The sequence below is a fragment of the Hakea prostrata genome, chromosome 3, assembly GCF_041222555.1.
Source record: "Hakea prostrata isolate BN-2017 chromosome 3, UWA_Hpros_2, whole genome shotgun sequence".
NCBI classification, from domain to species: domain Eukaryota; kingdom Viridiplantae; phylum Streptophyta; class Magnoliopsida; order Proteales; family Proteaceae; genus Hakea; species Hakea prostrata.
Window position 1 is genome coordinate 3,256,195 of NC_142602.1, and position 18,300 is coordinate 3,274,494.

An 18,300-nucleotide genomic window follows, 5' to 3' on the forward strand; every position below is an offset into this window, starting at 1 on the left:
TAAGAATCTAGGAGGAATCCTCAACCTACTTAAGATGCATAGTTATTCATTTGATATTAATATTAATGTACATTAAATGGGCATGATCATCATACGAAACAATTCCAGCCGTCGAATTGAAATCTCGATCGAAATTTCGGATCCAATGGTCCAAAATCCAAATGTGTAGGACGGAAGGAATCATATCTCTATAACACTGCCTATCACAAGAAAAAAGTTTTATATTTGTGATGTTTAAGGAGAGACGAGCCAATTCTATTACTTGTAAATTCATAATGTCAAACATGACAACATCAATATAAGATAGAATAGTGAAAAGTGTTCAACATGAATTCCACATCTCATATATGAGAGTAATCTCCTATCTGGGTTAATTGCAATCCTATATTATATGGTGTACTTAATATTTTTTTTCTTTAATCTAATTGTGATTATGGGTGCTAAGATTATTGTGTTATGCAATAATCTATTTATATCCGAGTTGTTTTTAATTTCAAATCCTTGTTCTCAAGTTTCTTTTTCTTTTTCTTCTTTCCCCTCTAGTTGCATTATTCTACCATTTTTTTGTCATTTAGATGTCCTAATTTGAGGGTATTTTGGTGTTCGGAATGTCGACAACTTGACATTTAGATTAGAGATAGTTATCTAAAAAATTGGATTTAAATTGATATATTTTTTTTTGGTAAAATTTGAATTGATATTGGGAACTTCAAGATTTTGACTTGTTTGAATATTTATATACTATACTAGATAGATAGAAGTGTTGATAATGATTATAAATATGCTTTTCTTTTGAGTAATATTATACACTTAATTATTTATATGGTTGAAAGACTAGTTGTAGTTTACCCAAAAAAAATAAAATTTGTATACTATTTACCTAGAAAAAAAAAAAATTCAATGCTATCCCTTTGAGTTACATGTTAAAATTAATGTCACGGAAAATATGATGACATAATATTTTCAACGAAAATATGGTGACATAATTTTAGTTATCCATAAAAGCTACGCTCGCATGGACATTTTGTCTTTACCCATATGGGTAGGGAAGGAAATAAAGCTGTTGATTTGGTGTTCGAGAATAATTATAAATTTAGACAGTAACTCGTTGATCATTCAGAACCCTTCTTCGAACATGAAGGAACTCCTTATGGCAGATCTACTGGCTACTACACCAGTATAGTCTATTTTATTTGTTTTGTTTCTTTAGGTGTTGTTTGAACTCGTTCTCTCTACCCAAAAAAAATAATAATTAATGTCACTGTTCTGAATTTTTTAATTTATGAATCAGATAGGGTGAAAATACATCAATGACACCCATTGTTGTTAATAAATCACAATTGAATGCTAATGTAAATAAGTTAAACTTTTAAATAAAGACAATAATAACTTGAACAGAAAACCCATACTCAATTCATTTCTCCTTGTCTACCAATTGTAAATCCTCACAAAACTAGAGAGACATCGTTCATGAGTAATGTTTGTAAGTTTATGATGTGAGGGTAATACTGAAAATGGATAAATAAAAACCAGCTAAGACTTTAATGTGCTCAGTAAGAGGTCTAGCTGAAAAATTGGATAACTCAAAAGTCATTAATATTAACGAATAATTCAAGGGGTAATAATTCAAGGGGTAAGAGTGAAAATTCGCTAAGAAAAAAAAATCTATATAAATTTTATCTGATAGAAAAGATAAAGAAGGAAAAACTATAGTTTCATTTCGTACTTACATGAGTTCCGAGTAGTGCAAAGTTTCGACGAATTTCACTAGTTTGCCCCCTGCAAATTCACCAAAATTTCGGCCGAAATTTGTTCGACCTCCAATTTGAGGGGTATTTTAGGTCATTTGGGTCTAAAATTTGGTGTCTAACCTAATTTAATGCCAATAGACACAATAGAATGCTGGTTTTACCTAAAATCTCTTTAAATTGGTCTTCTGGATCGGCACATAACCGATTGTATACGGGTAAAATTGGAATTTTAGAACATTGTTTCAAACAATCAAACCAAAATAAATATGCACAAAGACAAAAAACATCATTATACAATATTAATATGTAAATATAATTAAGTATATACTTGTGGCAGCACCACCTATATCATGTCAATTCCAAGTACTATGCCTTAGTGGATCAATTTGCTGTGAGTCTCATGACCCATGTCCTATGTCAGAAGGCCCAAACGCTGCAACTATGCGTTTCTCCTCCATCATATGTTTAAAGTCACTATATGACATTACATGCTAATGGTTATTAAAGAATAAAGAGACTAGACGTCTATAATTGACATCATCTATTGTTGGAAGACTACTTCCATTAGGATGAAAGTGATAATAGAAATATGGAAAAAAGTCAAGAGACCTTGCTGGGTGTGGTGGTGGGTCTAGTGGCATATTGTATTCGTATACTGCCTCCAAATACCGGTTGTCATCGAGCCACCAAGAGGGATAATCAGGACACTTTGATGATGACGACCTCAACAAATAGATGTGTCTATGTGGGGACATTATTGACTCAGTTTGAAGAACAATGATTACCTCTCAGATTAAAAAACTCCACAAAACTCCCGGATTTATGTAAAATGTTATTTGATTGTCGCAAATAATGCTATACTCGTTAAGAATGAAGCAAGATTTAAAGCTACATGTCAAAGATTGAAAGAAAATTTGGCGAGTGAAAAGGTTTGTGGAGCTCTAGAGAAGAGAGAGAAATTCAGAAAAAATAGATTTAAAATTCATGGATAATTTGGTAAAGATCCATATTTCTTAGTGGAGAGGTTGTTTGCGGGTTTGTAGGTTTGACTCTTGTGGACGGCATTTAGTTTCTAGTATTAAAAAAAACCGGTATTAAAAAAAAAAAAAAAAAAAAAATCAGCAATATTTCGTGAAAAAATTGGCGATATTGTGGCGGTTTGGGTTTCGCTTTCGCCATCTGCCGGCCGAAATTCGGCGATTTGTTTTAGCATGGTTCCGACTTCGGAGAACAACGCTGGTTATCCAATTACTAAAATTGAAAAAGCTCGATAACCGTTAATGCTGTGATAATCAAACAAGAAAACAATTTGTTTCCAGTTATCTGTAACTACCACTAAGATTTCGGATCCAACAACTTCAAAATCACAGTTTCTTCTGCACTGCACATTTCTTGAATCAGCTTACTTGAAATTCCAAAATTGAGAGACAGAAAAAATTTGAATTTTGAGGATTAAAAAGACCCCAAATAAATCGAGATTATCAGATGGTCGTGATTATGTTGGCGCCCGATTCTCGGGGATTTGCTATGTTAGTGGGTTCAGAGAGAAAGATATAAAAGCACGAGGAAGAAAGGAGTTAAAAGGGGTCTCTTTTATTTGATTCAGATTAGCAGAGAAGGGTCGTTTTTTTCACTTGGGTTCGTCGTCTATCATATCATACTTTCCAACTGTGTCGAAAATGGCTTCTGCTTACAACAGATGGTCAAGGCCAGAGGTTTGGTTCGAGAGAATTCAAAATAAAATTTGTTGTCTTCTTAATCTCCTGAAAATAAGAGTTTTGATTATCTTGTTGATGAGTTGCAGGTTTATCCAATGTTAGCAGCACTGGGTCTGGTGATTTCAGTTGGGGCGATGCAGGTCGTGCGAAACCTTCGCCAAAACCCTGACGTTACGTAGGTGTCTTCTGTTCCTTCCTTGAAAGGTTTATTAATCTCTGCTTTCTTCTTTCATTGAACTTTCAAGTTTACTAAAAATGTCTGAACAGGGTAAGCAAAAAGGAGAGGAAATCAGGGGTGCGTGAGAACTATGAAGAGGGTGAAAGTTACAGAGAGAATGCACTTCGCAAGCTTGTCCGAAACAGGAGTCCTCAGATCATGCCTGTCCTGAACAGCTACTTCTCTGACCCCAAAGGGAACTAAAGAGAAGGATGCCTAAACCCAAACCCTGAAGCTTGAAAGATGTTCTGTCTCTTCAGCGTCAACATTACCAAGTTTTTCCCGTGGAGATAATTGTTCTGTTTCAGTTTTATTTATATGTATCTATGTGGATCTGTAACTAAGAATGTAAATACAAATAAGTGGTTGTACACTTGCACCATCGCCAGAGTGTGTGAAGTTCTCTGACTTCCAACTCCACACATTTTTGTTCAATAATAAAAAAAGTATTTGTTTCCATTTTAATTCTTGGGCATGGAGTCTGCCAGTCTGGATTCTGATTTCTGGGATTGAAAATGAAAACTTGAAAACAAACTGTTAGATATCGTGAGGAAATGGAAGTCCTTATCATCTGGGAGATTGGGGTTTACTCTTTTGTATTTTTTCTGTGAGGTCCGATCTGGAAATCTCCAGATGGGTTCGTCCACATTCAAAGCGCCCACAACGACTGTTTGAATGTTGACGAACCCATCTGGAGATTTTTCAGATCTTATCTCTCCGAGAAAAAGATATAAAACAATAAACCCTTCTCCAAGCAAACAACAATGATATGACATGATACACTGAAAGGTCGATTCCAGAGCAAAACAATAAGCTTGTTCCATACTGCAATGGTGATCTATGCCAATCATATATCTTTATTGGTAAGGGGCTCAAGGATTGAGAATTCTAAGTCAACTTCACAAAATCGGATTCATATAATAATGTTGTTTTCTGTGTTTGGTCATGAATTTAGGTGGGGAGAACCAGCACCAACCTTGATGTGAGAGAATATCAGCACCAACCCTGATGCGAGTTATGCTGGTATGCTGTCTTTCTAACAGAGAAATGATAGTTACAGCTCATTGTCTTGAAGTTCGCCTTTATATTTGCAATCAAACTCAAAAATCAACATTCTGCATGTAAAAGCTTGTCTAGAATTGGTGATTTATTTGTTTGATCTGTATTACAGGATTTTTCAAGGGGAAAAATGAGATGGAAATTATGGGATACATTGAAGCCATCATAAGACACAGCATCCTGCAGCCTCGATGAACCCTGTAACATGACCTACTTATCACCCAAAAATAACAAGCTTTACTTCCTGACAAGTGCTTGTGAAACCAAAACTTCGAAGACAACAACATGAATACCAGGTGGCTGGCAGCCACACAAGTGAACCTTCAAAGACCCCCATTACCCAGGAAATGAAGGCCAAACGACACTCACCATCCCAAGAGGAAAAAAATGACATCTAGATTCACATATGCCCTCTTATCAGCTAGCTAACTCACACGCAGGTTAAAATCAACTTACTGAACGTAGTGCTCTCAGATACCTTCTCTGCTCATTAAGTAGGCCTCCTGGGCACGATTTGTAACCAAGTGAAAGAGAGAGGCAATTATATCATGCACCAACAAGCAAAAGATCAATATGCATGCTGCCAAAAATGTGCCTTTTTCTTTCCTCCATGAATTCCAGTAAAGTACTATATACATGCTCAGTGAAGTTTGTCTCGATGTCACTTGCAGAATTGAGTAGGCAGGATCACTGCATGAGGTGCAAGTGTGCTCAACAGGGAAAAAAAGAAAAAAAAGAAAATGTAATCGGGACAGAAGCTTCTTAATCTGGAAATTTCAGCACTGATCAGGATGCAATGCAATACTCCTCAGTCACCAAGCAATCTCCCAATCCCCTGATAGATTGCACCAGGACGAAGTTCGTCTAAAGTGTCTATGCTTCTAAAACAGTTGAACTCTCTTAGACCTATCCAACCACGACGGCTAAGGAAATCACGTAAATCATCTTCAGTGTAAAGTGTCTTGTCTTCGGTACGGACAGGTATCCGGTCAGATTCATCATAGAGGCATACTTTTATCATCAAACCTGAAATAAAAGGAAATTGACTTGATGACACCTGTGGAAGATATCCAAGCATTTTGATCAAGGAAACTTTAAAATCAGATCAATAATTAGGTTACCCTCGTCAAGGTGAAGAGTGTAGTTCCCCAGTGGCATGTCCCTATCCAGGCTCCGAACAACTTCATCTTCATCCTCTAACCAAAATGCTCGTTTGGTTCTCAAGCCAAATGCAGATTTGATTGCCTCCTTTATTGCATCTGCAGTGCCATCGATGCCAATCCTCCTAGTGTATTCCCCCCACTTGACTGATATTACCCTCCCAACATACGAAGAATGGCTCTCCCCCCCTGCCAAAAAGCAGCATCAGGTATGTCTATTTTAAACCCACAGGATTGTATTCTAGGATGATAACTCCTGAATCAGTTGAAATGTTTAGGGGGTCCAGACACGAAAACTCTCAGCAAAGGTATAACCCCGACTCATGCTCTCTACTCCCCAACCCCCCTACCCCCACCCAGCGGAAAAAGAAAACGAAAAAAAGAAGGCAAATTTGAGTGCTGCATTTCATTTCTACAAGTCCCACCAACAAGTAAAATGAAATTTCACTAGACCAGTCAAGAAAGTTATCAATTATCAAGGCCTGGATAATAGCTCAACTAGACTATCCGAAGAATAACTCATGCAATCTCATGTACAGCCTCATGAATATTATCCAAGTTAATGAATATCTTCAGTAAAGAATATTTTTTAGATCCAACTTTCCAGAAATGATGCGGTGAAAGAACCCCCTGCCGGAAACTCCATGTATCAAATAAGAAAAACCAGTCAAGAGGCATAGATCACAGCAAAAGCAATTCATTGAAGAAAATTAGCCCAATTACAACCTGTAATCCCTTTTTTAAAATACCAAAAAGAAGAAAGGTTCACTTTCTATTGCAGTAAACCTAGCAAAACTTTACCATTTCCAGGGGTCTCTCTCCAATTCCATGGGGGAACCCCATTGGCTGCAACCGCATCAGCTGCTGTGATGGCAGGAGGGTGTCCATCATGGTCCAAACGCCTTTCAAGATTGAGTGTTGATCTCCCACTAGCTTCGTGCCATGCAATTAAAGCTCTTGTTAACAATTAAGAAAATATAAGAAAGATCAAATGAATTTGAGAGTAGCTAGTACAGCATGTCAACTCCAAGAGATGGTGATCTTTTAACAAATAAAAGTGTTTGTTAAAGTGTTTGTTAAAGTGCATTGTACCACAATCAACTGTTTTTAGTAAGGGCAGTGGTTTATGGAGACTCCAACCAAGGATGCTGGTAGAGGGTCGGTTAGGGACGTGGAGGAAGTCTGAGATGGGATCTCATAGTTGCAGGCTTGCAGCAGAAAGTTGGAGATGGAATCTCAGAGGTGCAGGGAGGAGGGAATCACGCATTCCATAGAGCAAGATAAATGTTTCCATCATCAAATTACAATTTATGAGTAGCCAGAAATCACATGTCTTAATTGAGATGCAAAACTGAAACAAAGAAAAAACTTGCGATCAAACTATATCACCTAATACAACTCTAAAACTAAACTAGCTTAGTCCTCTGTATCTTACTCAAAACAAACACAAGAAATAAAGACAAGATATAGACCTATTTCAACTCTGTAAATAGGATCACCTTATCAACCAACTGCCAAAGATGATTGTGGTGACCATGAAGTAACACGAGACAAGAGCCTGTAGGATGGAATCGGAAGAATCCACATCCTGCATGGGACTATTTCGTTTAAGAAGTCACCAGTCAGTCAATAGAAGCTCGCATGGATGTCATCATATCATGGAGGCCTATAGAAAAATGACAACTGCAGCAAGGGTAACAACATGTTTACTGAGGGTGCCAAATTCTGTACTGATTTCGCCTCTACAGGAGTTGAGCTGTTGGAGGATCCCAAAATTGCCCATCACAATTAAGATACAGATCTAATCTCTAAGTTGAAGACATCCCTGGGTTCAGAAACCTAATCAGCATCACAATGGTCCACTCGGATAATAGACATTTTCAATAGTCTAGATGATGGAAAAACATGATGGGAGGGATCTTTTGGAAGGGCTGGGAAATAAGATAAAAAAGAATAAAAGAAGGTGAGGTAGCGGCGTAGGGCACTACTGGAAACTGTGAATTATACTTAAAAAGGCAAACAAGGGTCTAATAAAAGTGAGGCACTAAAAGGGGGTATTAAGTTTTGGCATATTAAATTTCAATATTAAGCAAGGAATCTCACCATCTGTAGAATATTTTATCCATGAAATCATCTTCCACATGGACATAGTTAAACTCAAGCCATATAGGGCTCTTGCTTTGTACTAGATTCTTTCTTTTTTACACTCAAATTTCTGAGCAGGTTCAAAACATACAATATATAGCAAGTATAGCTACCATCTCTAGCAAACTAGGGAGTCAAGTTCTGTTTCCTAATTTGAGCCGAGTCTAAATGGTGTAAGCTAGTTCCTTTTCTTTACCATTATGATTGTAATACTTGGAAAGGAACGTGGTTTACAGCACTGGTTGAGAAGCAAGAATACCATAGCCACGTATTGACGTACTTGGAAGTCAATAAAATTTTCCGAGTGACAGCATAGCTTCTTCTCTTCATACAGTGGAACTGAGTGAAACTAAGTGTAGTTACTGCTGCTAATACTACCAAACTTCATCTTCTACCACTATTACTAAGGTTATTTATTTATTAATTATTTATTTTTAAATGTTTGTATTATTATAACTCATCAGATGACATAATTAATTCGAGGACTAAATGACTGTTACGGGATTTTAAAATGATACCCTCTCTGATAAGTAATTCTATCAGTCAAATTTACATAATTAATGAATGGATTTTTTTTACATGCACCCTCCACCCCAACTTTGCATTGATTCACATCCACCCCCCCCCCCCCTTGCAAACCTTACAAAGAGGTCCACAACGTTAGGCACCATTAAGGACTGTTTCCACTTAATGATTGGAATTCAAAATTATTTTTTTCAACATGACCAAAATGCCCTAATACCCCAACCCAACCCACACAACCTCACTCACCTCACTCCAACTCTGCACCCAAGACCTGTCACCACTGTGCTCAGTTCTAGCATCACCATACATGACCAAAAACAACCATCAGCCATTACCAGCCCTGAAAGAAACATCCTGCAACATAACCATCAGTATGTTCTTTTGACCTCTCTTGTTTTGTTTGCACTCTCCATCCACTCCTCACACACTGCCCTGCACCCACGCAACCACTACGGTGCTCGACAAAATGTCTGTGAGAGCACCCAGTTCCAATCACCCATTGATGTAAACCCAAATTCTAGGGTTTGAGAATTTCAAATTAAACCCTAAAATTGGGTCACTCCAGGACCCTCTTTCTGTGAATCAGCAGTCTTCCAGGGTTGTGGAAGCTTGTAATTGAAGAGCTCTTGAGATTGGCAAAGGTTAAGGTTAGGTCTTGGAGGTTTCTGCCAGGCTGAGGTTGAAGGAATGTGGGTTGTAGGGGTTAATACTATGCTGTAATTGGGTTTCAGACCTGGGAATTAAGTAAAGGATTAGGTTTTTGGGTTTTAAGGCTGAACAGAGGGGTCTTAGGGTTTAGGTGGTTGCTGTAATGTAATTGCAGAATTGAAATTCCAGGTTAGGGCTTTAAGGGATGCTGTTTCAGGGTTTTGTTAGGCTTAGGAGGGGGCTGTTGTTACTGTTTTGTAATTTTAGGTTAAGTCTAATAATTTTAAGTCAGTCCTAGATGGATTAGGATGTGTTTGAAGAGTCCTAAAGGGTTTGGGATTCTTGGATTTGATTGGGACTGGGACTAAGTGTAGGAGAAGTGGTGGAGATGCTAATCCTAAAAGGGTTCAGAGTTTAGTGAGGGGCTTGGGAGTTATGAGAGTTTCAGTGGATGAAGACGACCTTTGATAGGGGGCAGGTTGGAGGAAGATGTCCTTGAACAGTGGTGGTTGACTGCCGGTGATGGACGTGGAAGGGGTTTGAGTCGAACAAATGAAGGCTTGAATTGGATTAGTGTAAGGGCATGTAAGGGTAGAATAGTAATTTCAACCTTTCATTTTTTTTAAAAAAAATTATTTATTTAAGGATAAAGTGGTAATCTTCCCTCAGCCATTAACAGCCAAATGACAGTGTTAAGTTTTGTGGACCTCTTTGTAAGGTTTGGTGGGGGGAGGGGGAAGGTGCCAAGTGAATCAATGCGAAGTCCCCCAGGGGGGTGCCAAGTAAAAAATTCTTAGCAAATTAAGCACATCCATATACTGAGGCAGCAAAATCATTCCAATCTAACTGTAGCATCAAATTTCTTTTACCTTCTTGTCTAGTTGTGAAATCTGCTTCTCCAGAGATTACAATCTAGGACATATTTTATTGACCATAAAGAATACTACCATTCCACACTAATAAGTGAGACTACTGAGGCCTATTATGAATAAATTTCAACTTGCCTGGTGACCAAGCTCACAATAGATACAAATTTCAGAAAGTTCAAAGGATTAAATGTAAAATAGAACAAGCAATAACTATTTCCAACTGAATTACCACCCTCTGCACCAGAGTAGAATGCAAAACAATGTCACATAAAACAGAATGAGGATACTTCTTGTTTGGGGCACAATAAAGAATGCATACCTTCAACAGATACATATGGAATATTGGCATCCTCAAGGCCTAAGAAAAAACAATGAAGCAGCTATCAGATCACAGGAGAAAACCTAGTGATACTAGCATATTTTATTTGCAGCAGAAACGCATTGATCCAAATTAGCTAGTATATAAACAAGCACGAATGAGACATAAACATGTGTGAGACAACTCATTCAGGAGTGTTATGAAAATGTCAACTGATGTTTGTCCTACACTGCTATACAAATATTTTATGCTGTATGTCATAGAATGCAGATCCAAGCAAGTGCCAGCTACGCAATATCTATCAGCTATGAGTGCTGCTATCAAGAATATGCTCACTCCATGATGCTAGGTTCCAACATTTGCCGCATAAGATCAACTTGGTAGCAAGGTCCATGATTCCCTATAATGTTAAAACTCAGAGAAACAAAGCACACCCCATTAGAAAGGTTAAGATGGTAAACAAAATGTTAGAGGTGGCATAGCATTGACAAGAAATTGCAAATCCGCAGCGCAAGCTAAATACATAAGTCAAAACCTTATCTACAATGGGTAGAAGATTGCAACTAGAAAAACATTGCAGAGACTAAAATGCTCAAAAAAACCCAGGCAAAGTCAACAACTTAGCTGGGAATCAAATTAGGGATTATGTTAGATACCAAAAAATTGATCAAACACTAGCCTCATGTATCGAGATGATCTCCTCAATTTCGAAGCCACACCCAATAACAATCAAGACATTACAGATGATTTCAGGCTAAGTTGCTCTACATTCTACCATTTGACCACGAGCGGTTGAAAGTGGAATGGTTCTATTGACTAGCAATCATGCATCAACCTTCTCGACACTTTAACAAATATACCAGAGAAGTGATTTTCATATGCACAATAATTATCCATAAACTAGGAAAACAGTTAACAGTCCTGCAATTGCATAGAAAGCATTGGAGGTATAGGAGGTTGAAAGTTAAAAATATAAGCATTAATTGTGCCTGCAGAAACAATGCCAGATTAATCAATAGTAGAGAGAAGCCATGTTGTACAGAGGAACTTTCACTAAATTTAGTTTTCCTAAAACATGAGCAAGGGAGCCAATGGGAGATGGGAGTAAACTTGTTGTGGAAGGGTGGAAACAACCAGGAATGATTCTTTCTCCTTCTCCTTTTGTTTGGTTATCCACTTCTCTCATTCAGTTTTCTTCTTTTTCATCGTCATCATCATCATCATCATCATTATTATTATTATTAAGGCAATAATCAGCCACACCTGAATTATTCCCTTATATTAATGCCACCCATAAAAAATCAAAATATCTCAGACCACAAAACAACATGTTATTTTTCAAAAGACAAAATACCCCTTCAGTGAAGTGAAGTATCTAGTATACCCATTGAATTAAAATAACAAGTCAAACAAAGATAGAAATCAACTTGCAGAGATCGAGCAAGTAATCACTGCCATAATGTTACCTAGTTTTAAGGTCAATGGTATTTACATTTGTATTTACACAAAACAAAATCAACTTTCAAAGAGAACGAGTTATTCCCCTTCTCCCCATGATAGTACTTTTAAAGGACCCAACTGAAAAAGGGATAGAAAGTCAATATGGAACTGAACCTAGAATAAGGATTTTTTGGTCAAACAAAGGCTTAGACGCAGAATAAAAAATGTTCCAATCCGAAATCCAAGCACTTGACTATCAACTTCTTTGCCTGGACTCCGTCATCTCCCACCGGGGCCGGGCCCCTCTCTCCCACCCTAGTCTCACACATGTTTGGAATGCGACCCCCCCCAATGCTTAACATGTCTTGAGATACCACCATTTGGTCCCCTTCGCCTTCCAAATCTTTTACCACCTCCTCCGCTCCCCCCATCCCCCTGTCCCCTGGTCCCATTTGGTTTGGTTCAAAGGCCACATTCCCCGTCATACCCTCACCCTTTGGAGAGCTTTCAACCATACTCTCCCTACCCAATCCTTCCTCATCAGCTGCCTCATCCCCGCCAACCCTAGCTGCACCCTCTGCTGGAGTGGTTTAGAAGACATTGACCACCTTTTCTTCTCCTGTCCCTTCTCCCGTCCCTTTTGGGATAGAGCTCTTGCTTCCATTTGGCCCCGCTCGAGGGGCTCGCACAAGTTCGTTCATGATTGGTACTGGATATCGAGAAATTTTGCCGGTCACTACATTTGCGACCGCCTTGACAAGCTAGTCTTTAGTGCCCCCATCCATCACATTTGGTGGGAGCACAACCTCAGAAAATGGACTCCCAAATCGCGATCCTTAAACATGATTTGGAAAGCCATCTCCTTTGATGTTTCTTCTAGATAGCTCTCCCTCCCCCATCCCCCTGTTGCTGATAGCCCCAGAAATAGGTTGATTGTTAGTTTTGGGGCCTCACCTGCTCTTTCCTCTCCCCCTCTTGAGCTCCCTGTTCCCCCCCCCCTTTCCTTCTTTCATGTCAGCCTTTTGTAATCTTCTCTTGTAGTGTTGCTTGTTGTTTAATATATTATTCATTCATCCAAAAAAAAAACTTCTCTACCTGGTGCATTTGAAGATAATTTTTGTAGAAATATGCAGTAAGAGTTTACTAGCCAAAGAAGAAAAATGAATGACAAAGGAAAAAAAATTTTATCCAATCTTCTTGGCAAACATTCAAACCTTCTATTAGGATATGTGTGGAACTCAAAGCATTAAATTAACAGTATCCATTATAAGTTATGATACCTCAGTGACATTCGCCGATGTTTCGCTTCCATAGTTGAAACCTTGTTAGCATTTGCTTATATTCACTTTCCTTCTTCATCTGTCATCTCTCTTGTCTTCAGCGTCTCTACTTCCACCTTCTCTTTCCTCCCGTGCAACCATCAAATGGATGCTGCAAACCAAGAATTCTTGATTTTACCCTCCCAACCACCTACAAGGCTGCAACCAGAACCACCGCTGTCACTACTCTTACTTCTACGCTGACGGTACTTTGGCAAAGGGCGATCTCGTCCGAGAAGATGTTACCTTCTCTAGTTCTCAAATCACTCCTCCTTGATCCTCAGCTGTGCTCATCGACGGCTCCATACAGGGTGCTTTTAATAGGATGCAGTGGGGTTTCAAGCAGTTAATTCTAGTAAGACTTGGAGGAGAACGAAAACAAAGACATCGGCAGCAGCTGCAGCGAGCACAACTGCAGCAATAGTAGCAGCGGCAACAACCAGATATTTCGCTGAAGATGTTGCTGGTGGCGAAGTTTTGTGAAGTTTCGGTGATTTCTGCCAATTCGTCAGAAAGTCACCAATTTTCTGCTGACTTTTAGCAAATTTGCTAAATTAATTCGCCCCCTTTTTTATTTTGCTGCTCCCCGAACCTGGGAAATTTTGCCATACTTCGGGCGAAATTCGCCAAAATTGTTGTCCATGATTTTAAGAGAGACTAATAAGAAAATGTTATTTCTGTGACATACTGTTGGAAACAAATATGGACAAAAACTGCACTTGGTTTCTTTAAAAGATTAAAATGAAAAGTTATGCACACAGGAACATCTATGAGAGTGCTTCTACAGATGATGGGGCTATTCCTAGCTCCAAATTAATTTTAGATAAGAAGATGGACTACCAAATCTCGTTCTCAAAGCTTGATTTGGAATGCTATCTATTTTGATGTTTTTCTAGGCTCATCACTATGCCCCATCCCTCTGTTGCTGATTCTCCAAGGAATAGGTTGATTGTTAGTTCTTGAAGTTTTAGTTCTTCTCTCTAGTCGCCCGCTTGATTGTTTGCTCCCCCCCCCCAGCTCTTCCCTTTCTTTTCTCTTTGTAATTTCCCTTTTGGTGTGGTTTCTTTAATATATTTATTTATTCATCCAAAAAAATTTTTTAATTTTAGAACATCTCATAAGGAAGAGAATCAATTTCCCCCCCTCAAGATAGCGCTTGCCTTTTCCTTTCTTTTCTTCTGGTTGGGGGTGGATGAGAAACTTTGAAATCAAAGGTTTTAAATTAAGTAGAATGAAAACAGAATATCTAGTTTGTAACTTTGGTCTTGATCGCGTGGATGATGAGGTGGTAAAACTTGATGAGAAGGAGATTCCTCAAAGCAATTGTTTTAGATATCTTGCCTCAATCATAAATTTAAAAGGTGATACAGTGGATGATGTTTCCCAAAGAATTAAAATAGGGTGGATGAAGTGGAAAGGTGTGTCTGTGGTCTTGTTTGACCAGCATATTCCTTTAAAACTCAAAGGAAAATTTTATAGGACCATTGTACGACTAGCTACGATGTATGGTGTAGAGTGTCGAGTTGTTAAAAAACATTATATATACAAGCTCAATGTTGCTAAAATGAGGATGCTAAGATGGATGAAAGGAAAAACTAGGAAAGAGAAGATAAGGAATGATCATATTAGAGGTTGTCTCGGAGTAGCTCCGATTTAGTGATAAAATGTGAGAAAGTCATTTGAGGTGGCACAGTCAAGGTCAACAGATGCTTGTAAACGCCCTTGTATGGAGAAGCGATTTAATCCAAATTGAAAGAATTTGAAAGAATTATAAGAGCTAGGGGCAAACCTAAAATGACCTTAAAAGAAGTGCTCAGAAAGGATATGCATAATTAAGGCCTTATATCTAGTATGGCATCAAACATGGCAAATTGGAAGGCAAGAATCCATGTAGCCGATCCCATTTAGTTGGGAAAAGGCTTGTTGTTGTAGTTGTTTCTTTTGGTTGGCATTGGGGGGGGGTTTGGTTTGGTTTCAGAGGAGGAAGCGATCATTTCCAATGGCAAGTTTAATGAAAACGCTTTTAGTGGTTACTTAAATTAAGGAAGTCAAGCGGTACTGATGTAAACTGTTTCAAGGGATTCCCCAAGGCCTAGGGTTGATTCCCCAAACCCTAGGACCTCTAATTTCGACCAGCAATATTTTGGTATTTTGTCAAACTTCGGGTGGTGTCTTAGGTCTAGGTCCCATTGAATCCAGTGTGTTGTCTAGACCCTAGATTTATTTTTGTTTTATTATTTGGATTAGTATTTTGCAAGTAATTAAAAAGTTCTTGTTTATGTTGGATTCCAAGTTTGCGATGAAGTCCAGTAGAGTTGTCCTAGTCCTTGCAAGAAACCAACATCTACTCTTACAATTTTAATTGGAGTCCTCCAGAGTAGTTATGAAGGTTCCTTGTGCAAGTTAAAGTTTGAGTTAGAATTGGTTACCCAATTAGAGTTCTAATTGGTTTTCCAACTTTGAGCCCTTTTATGATTTCTTTTTTGAGGCTATAAAATAAAGCCCCCATATTTTGTAAAATTAAGTTGAATTGAATAAAATAATCTGAGTTTGGAGGCAAGCAGGGTCATTGGGCTCCTAGGGAAGGCCACGGCGGATTTAAAGGTATTTCTTCAAGTTCAGCAGTCCTATTCCATTCCAACAGCAACAATCAGCCCCCAAGTACAAACCCACCCCACCTAACCTACCCGCAAGCTGCTCCCACCCCTTTTCTTCCTACAGAGGCAGCAGCTTCCCTCCTCAAGAACTCCAATCACTTCTCCTTATAGGATTAGCTTCCCCAACCCTTCTCCTACACTCAATCCCAATCCCAACCCAAGAATCCAAAACCCTTTAGGACTCTTCAAAGTTCAAACCATTTCCTAAACCAACTAGGACTGGCCTAAACCCATTAGACATAATCTGGAATTATAAAACAACACCACCCCCTCCCAAGCCCAGCCGAAACCCTACACAGCACTCCCTAAACCCTAAACCTATAAAATCAAAACTAAACTACAGCAGCAGTCCTGCTACCCCTCCTCCTAACCTGTCAAACCCTGATATTAAATCCTAGGTTGAAATTCCGACCTGAAAATACAATAACAGCATGGTATTGATTCCTTAAAACCCATATTTCTCAACCCCAGCCTGGCCGAAAACCTTCTAGGGTTGTGACTTGAAACCCTAATTCCTCAAGAAATCTCCTGTAAAACTGCTGGTTCACAGACGGAGTATCCCAGAGTGAACCTAATTCCAGTGCAACAATTATTACAAGGCAAACCCTAGAATTTCAGTTTACATCAGGTACGCTACAGAAAATGAATACCCAAAATCAAAACCGTACCGTACCGATGTGAACCACATTTACAAAACAGTTACCATACCGCATGGCTGCAATATAAAGATGGTATATGTAAATGATAAGTATGTGGTATTAACCAGTATGGTTTGGTTGCAGCATAAAAGTGGTATAAGCAGTATAGAAATGGTATATAGGGTTTTACTCACTGTACTGCAATAGAAACTGCTGTTAAAAACCAAACCATACTGTTTCTGAAACAGTTTGGTATTATACAAACCAAATTGCAACCCTTACTTAATGCCGTCAGCAGTAGAAAAACAAGTGCAATCAGAAAGTACTATTAAGGCCACTATATACATTCCCGAATTCCCTGGTTACAAGCATTATCTCTGTACGAGAATATTGAAGACACCAATGTACAATATAGGTAATCACTGTAAGTCCACACAGGTCTGTTAGTGATTCTTCAAAATTGTCAACAACCGACCAACTCAGGAAGATAAAATGAGCAAATTGGCATTCAAAGATGATAAAACCAGCAATAATTGACAAGGAAAGAAACATACCTTTATCTGGGAATTGAATGTAGGAGTCGACCTTGGAAGGTGTAGGGCTCTTGTAAGATGCGTTCTTACTTCTCTCCCTGAGCAATTCCTCCAGTTCCTTGTAGTACGACATCTTGGCTGAACCACTACCTCTATCCTGGTGCTTAGCCTTCTTAAATTCTTTCAACAAGTTTCTCCATTTATCAGTGCACATGGTTGGGGATCGATCAAAACCCTTCTCCCTCATTTTAGACGAAATTTGCTCCCAGAGATGCTTGTTGGACTTGGAAGTATTGAAGAGACTATCCATTTCTCGCCGAAAACTGATGAGACTTCGGGTCTCCTCCTGGACCCAGGTCTCGGCTCGCTTCTTGGGGGCCTTCACCTCGTGGTCTTCCCCGCTGCTCTCGGCAAGAATCATTTGCTGCTGCTGCTGTTGCTGCTGGGGCTGCAAGCCACCATTTCCGACAACTTCAATCATCATCTCTCTTCCCTCCTCCTTAAATAAGTCATTTGGATCAGGTTTCTCAGACAGGTACATTACTCTTGATACAAAACCGGAGAAGCTGTTCCGAAGAGTTACAGAAGAAGATATCAATTGGCTTTGAAACTTCCGATAGGGAAGGACAAAGAAAGTAAACTCATTTCGAGATTAAAAATGTCTCAACAGTGAAATAATTGAGAGAGCACAAACAAGAAACCACTGTATTCCCAAAAAGCATGACAGCGGAAGGAAATGTAGGAATGGGTTTTGTCGGCGAAAATAAAGGGGAATCCCCCATATTTCGGATTCAAAGATTTGACTCTCACAGACAGTGAAGAAGCAGTTCCAGATAGAGCAATTGAAAGGGAAAACGAAATCGAACGGCGAACGATTCCAGGAACACCCGCCTATTATGAGATTGGGGCAATCGTTCTCCCTTCGTTTCTTGACGTGTTGCGTATGTATATGAAATTTCCTTCTATCAGGTTAAGGAAAAAAAAACATTCAAACTTCCGACGATGAACAGATGTAGAAAAGGGAAAGACCAGATTTCGTTTCTTTCCTCAAATAAGAGAGTTAAAAATAGCTGAAATTGAAGTGCGGCTCCTATATTTCAGGATCCCAGATATTGCAGAGAGAAAAATAAATCAAAAGAGTCAAGATCTTGAGTACATGAATCAGCGATAATTCAACTCTCAGTGCTGATAAGCTATGAGTTCACTTTGTAAACTCCATTAACGCGAGCTTGATTACGTAAGTTCTATCCTGCTTCACGCTTCCAAAAAGATGAACAATGTACGTGAACACGTGGCACGATA

At 38.8% G+C, this 18,300-nt stretch overlaps 1 protein-coding gene and 1 long non-coding RNA gene across 2 annotated transcripts; one reads left to right on the plus strand and one right to left on the minus strand.

Annotated features, from left to right (window-relative positions):
* The first annotated feature begins 3,370 nt into the window (after nucleotides 1-3,370).
* Nucleotides 3,371-4,107, plus strand: LOC149020059 (uncharacterized). Its single transcript, XR_016171995.1, has 3 exons — nucleotides 3,371-3,466; nucleotides 3,556-3,644; nucleotides 3,737-4,107. It is a non-coding gene; the product is annotated as an uncharacterized LOC149020059 (long non-coding RNA).
* A 494-nt stretch (nucleotides 4,108-4,601) lies between these two features.
* On the minus strand, nucleotides 4,602-17,645 carry LOC149020060 (trihelix transcription factor GT-1-like). Its single transcript, XM_089148084.1, has 5 exons — nucleotides 17,020-17,645; nucleotides 10,412-10,450; nucleotides 6,707-6,838; nucleotides 5,867-6,094; nucleotides 4,602-5,771 (listed from the first exon to the last, which is right to left on the minus strand). The coding sequence occupies exons 1-5, from the start codon at nucleotides 17,537-17,539 to the stop codon at nucleotides 5,554-5,556; spliced, it is 1,137 nt and encodes a 378-aa protein (XP_089004210.1). The 5' UTR covers nucleotides 17,540-17,645; the 3' UTR covers nucleotides 4,602-5,553.
* Between the last annotated feature and the right edge of the window lie 655 nt (nucleotides 17,646-18,300).

Bases quoted from the DNA above. Each gene is read 5' to 3' on its own strand.
- LOC149020060 (XM_089148084.1), bottom strand. From the start codon at position 17,539: ATGTACCTGTCTGAGAAACCTGATCCAAATGACTTATTTAAGGAGGAG. The intron at 10,451-17,019 runs GTATGTTTCTTT...GTTTTTTCTTAG, and splicing joins CATTCAATTCCCAGATAAAG to GCCTTGAGGATGCCAATATT. The intron at 6,839-10,411 runs GTATGCATTCTT...CATGGCACGAAG, and splicing joins TCCATATGTATCTGTTGAAG to CTAGTGGGAGATCAACACTC.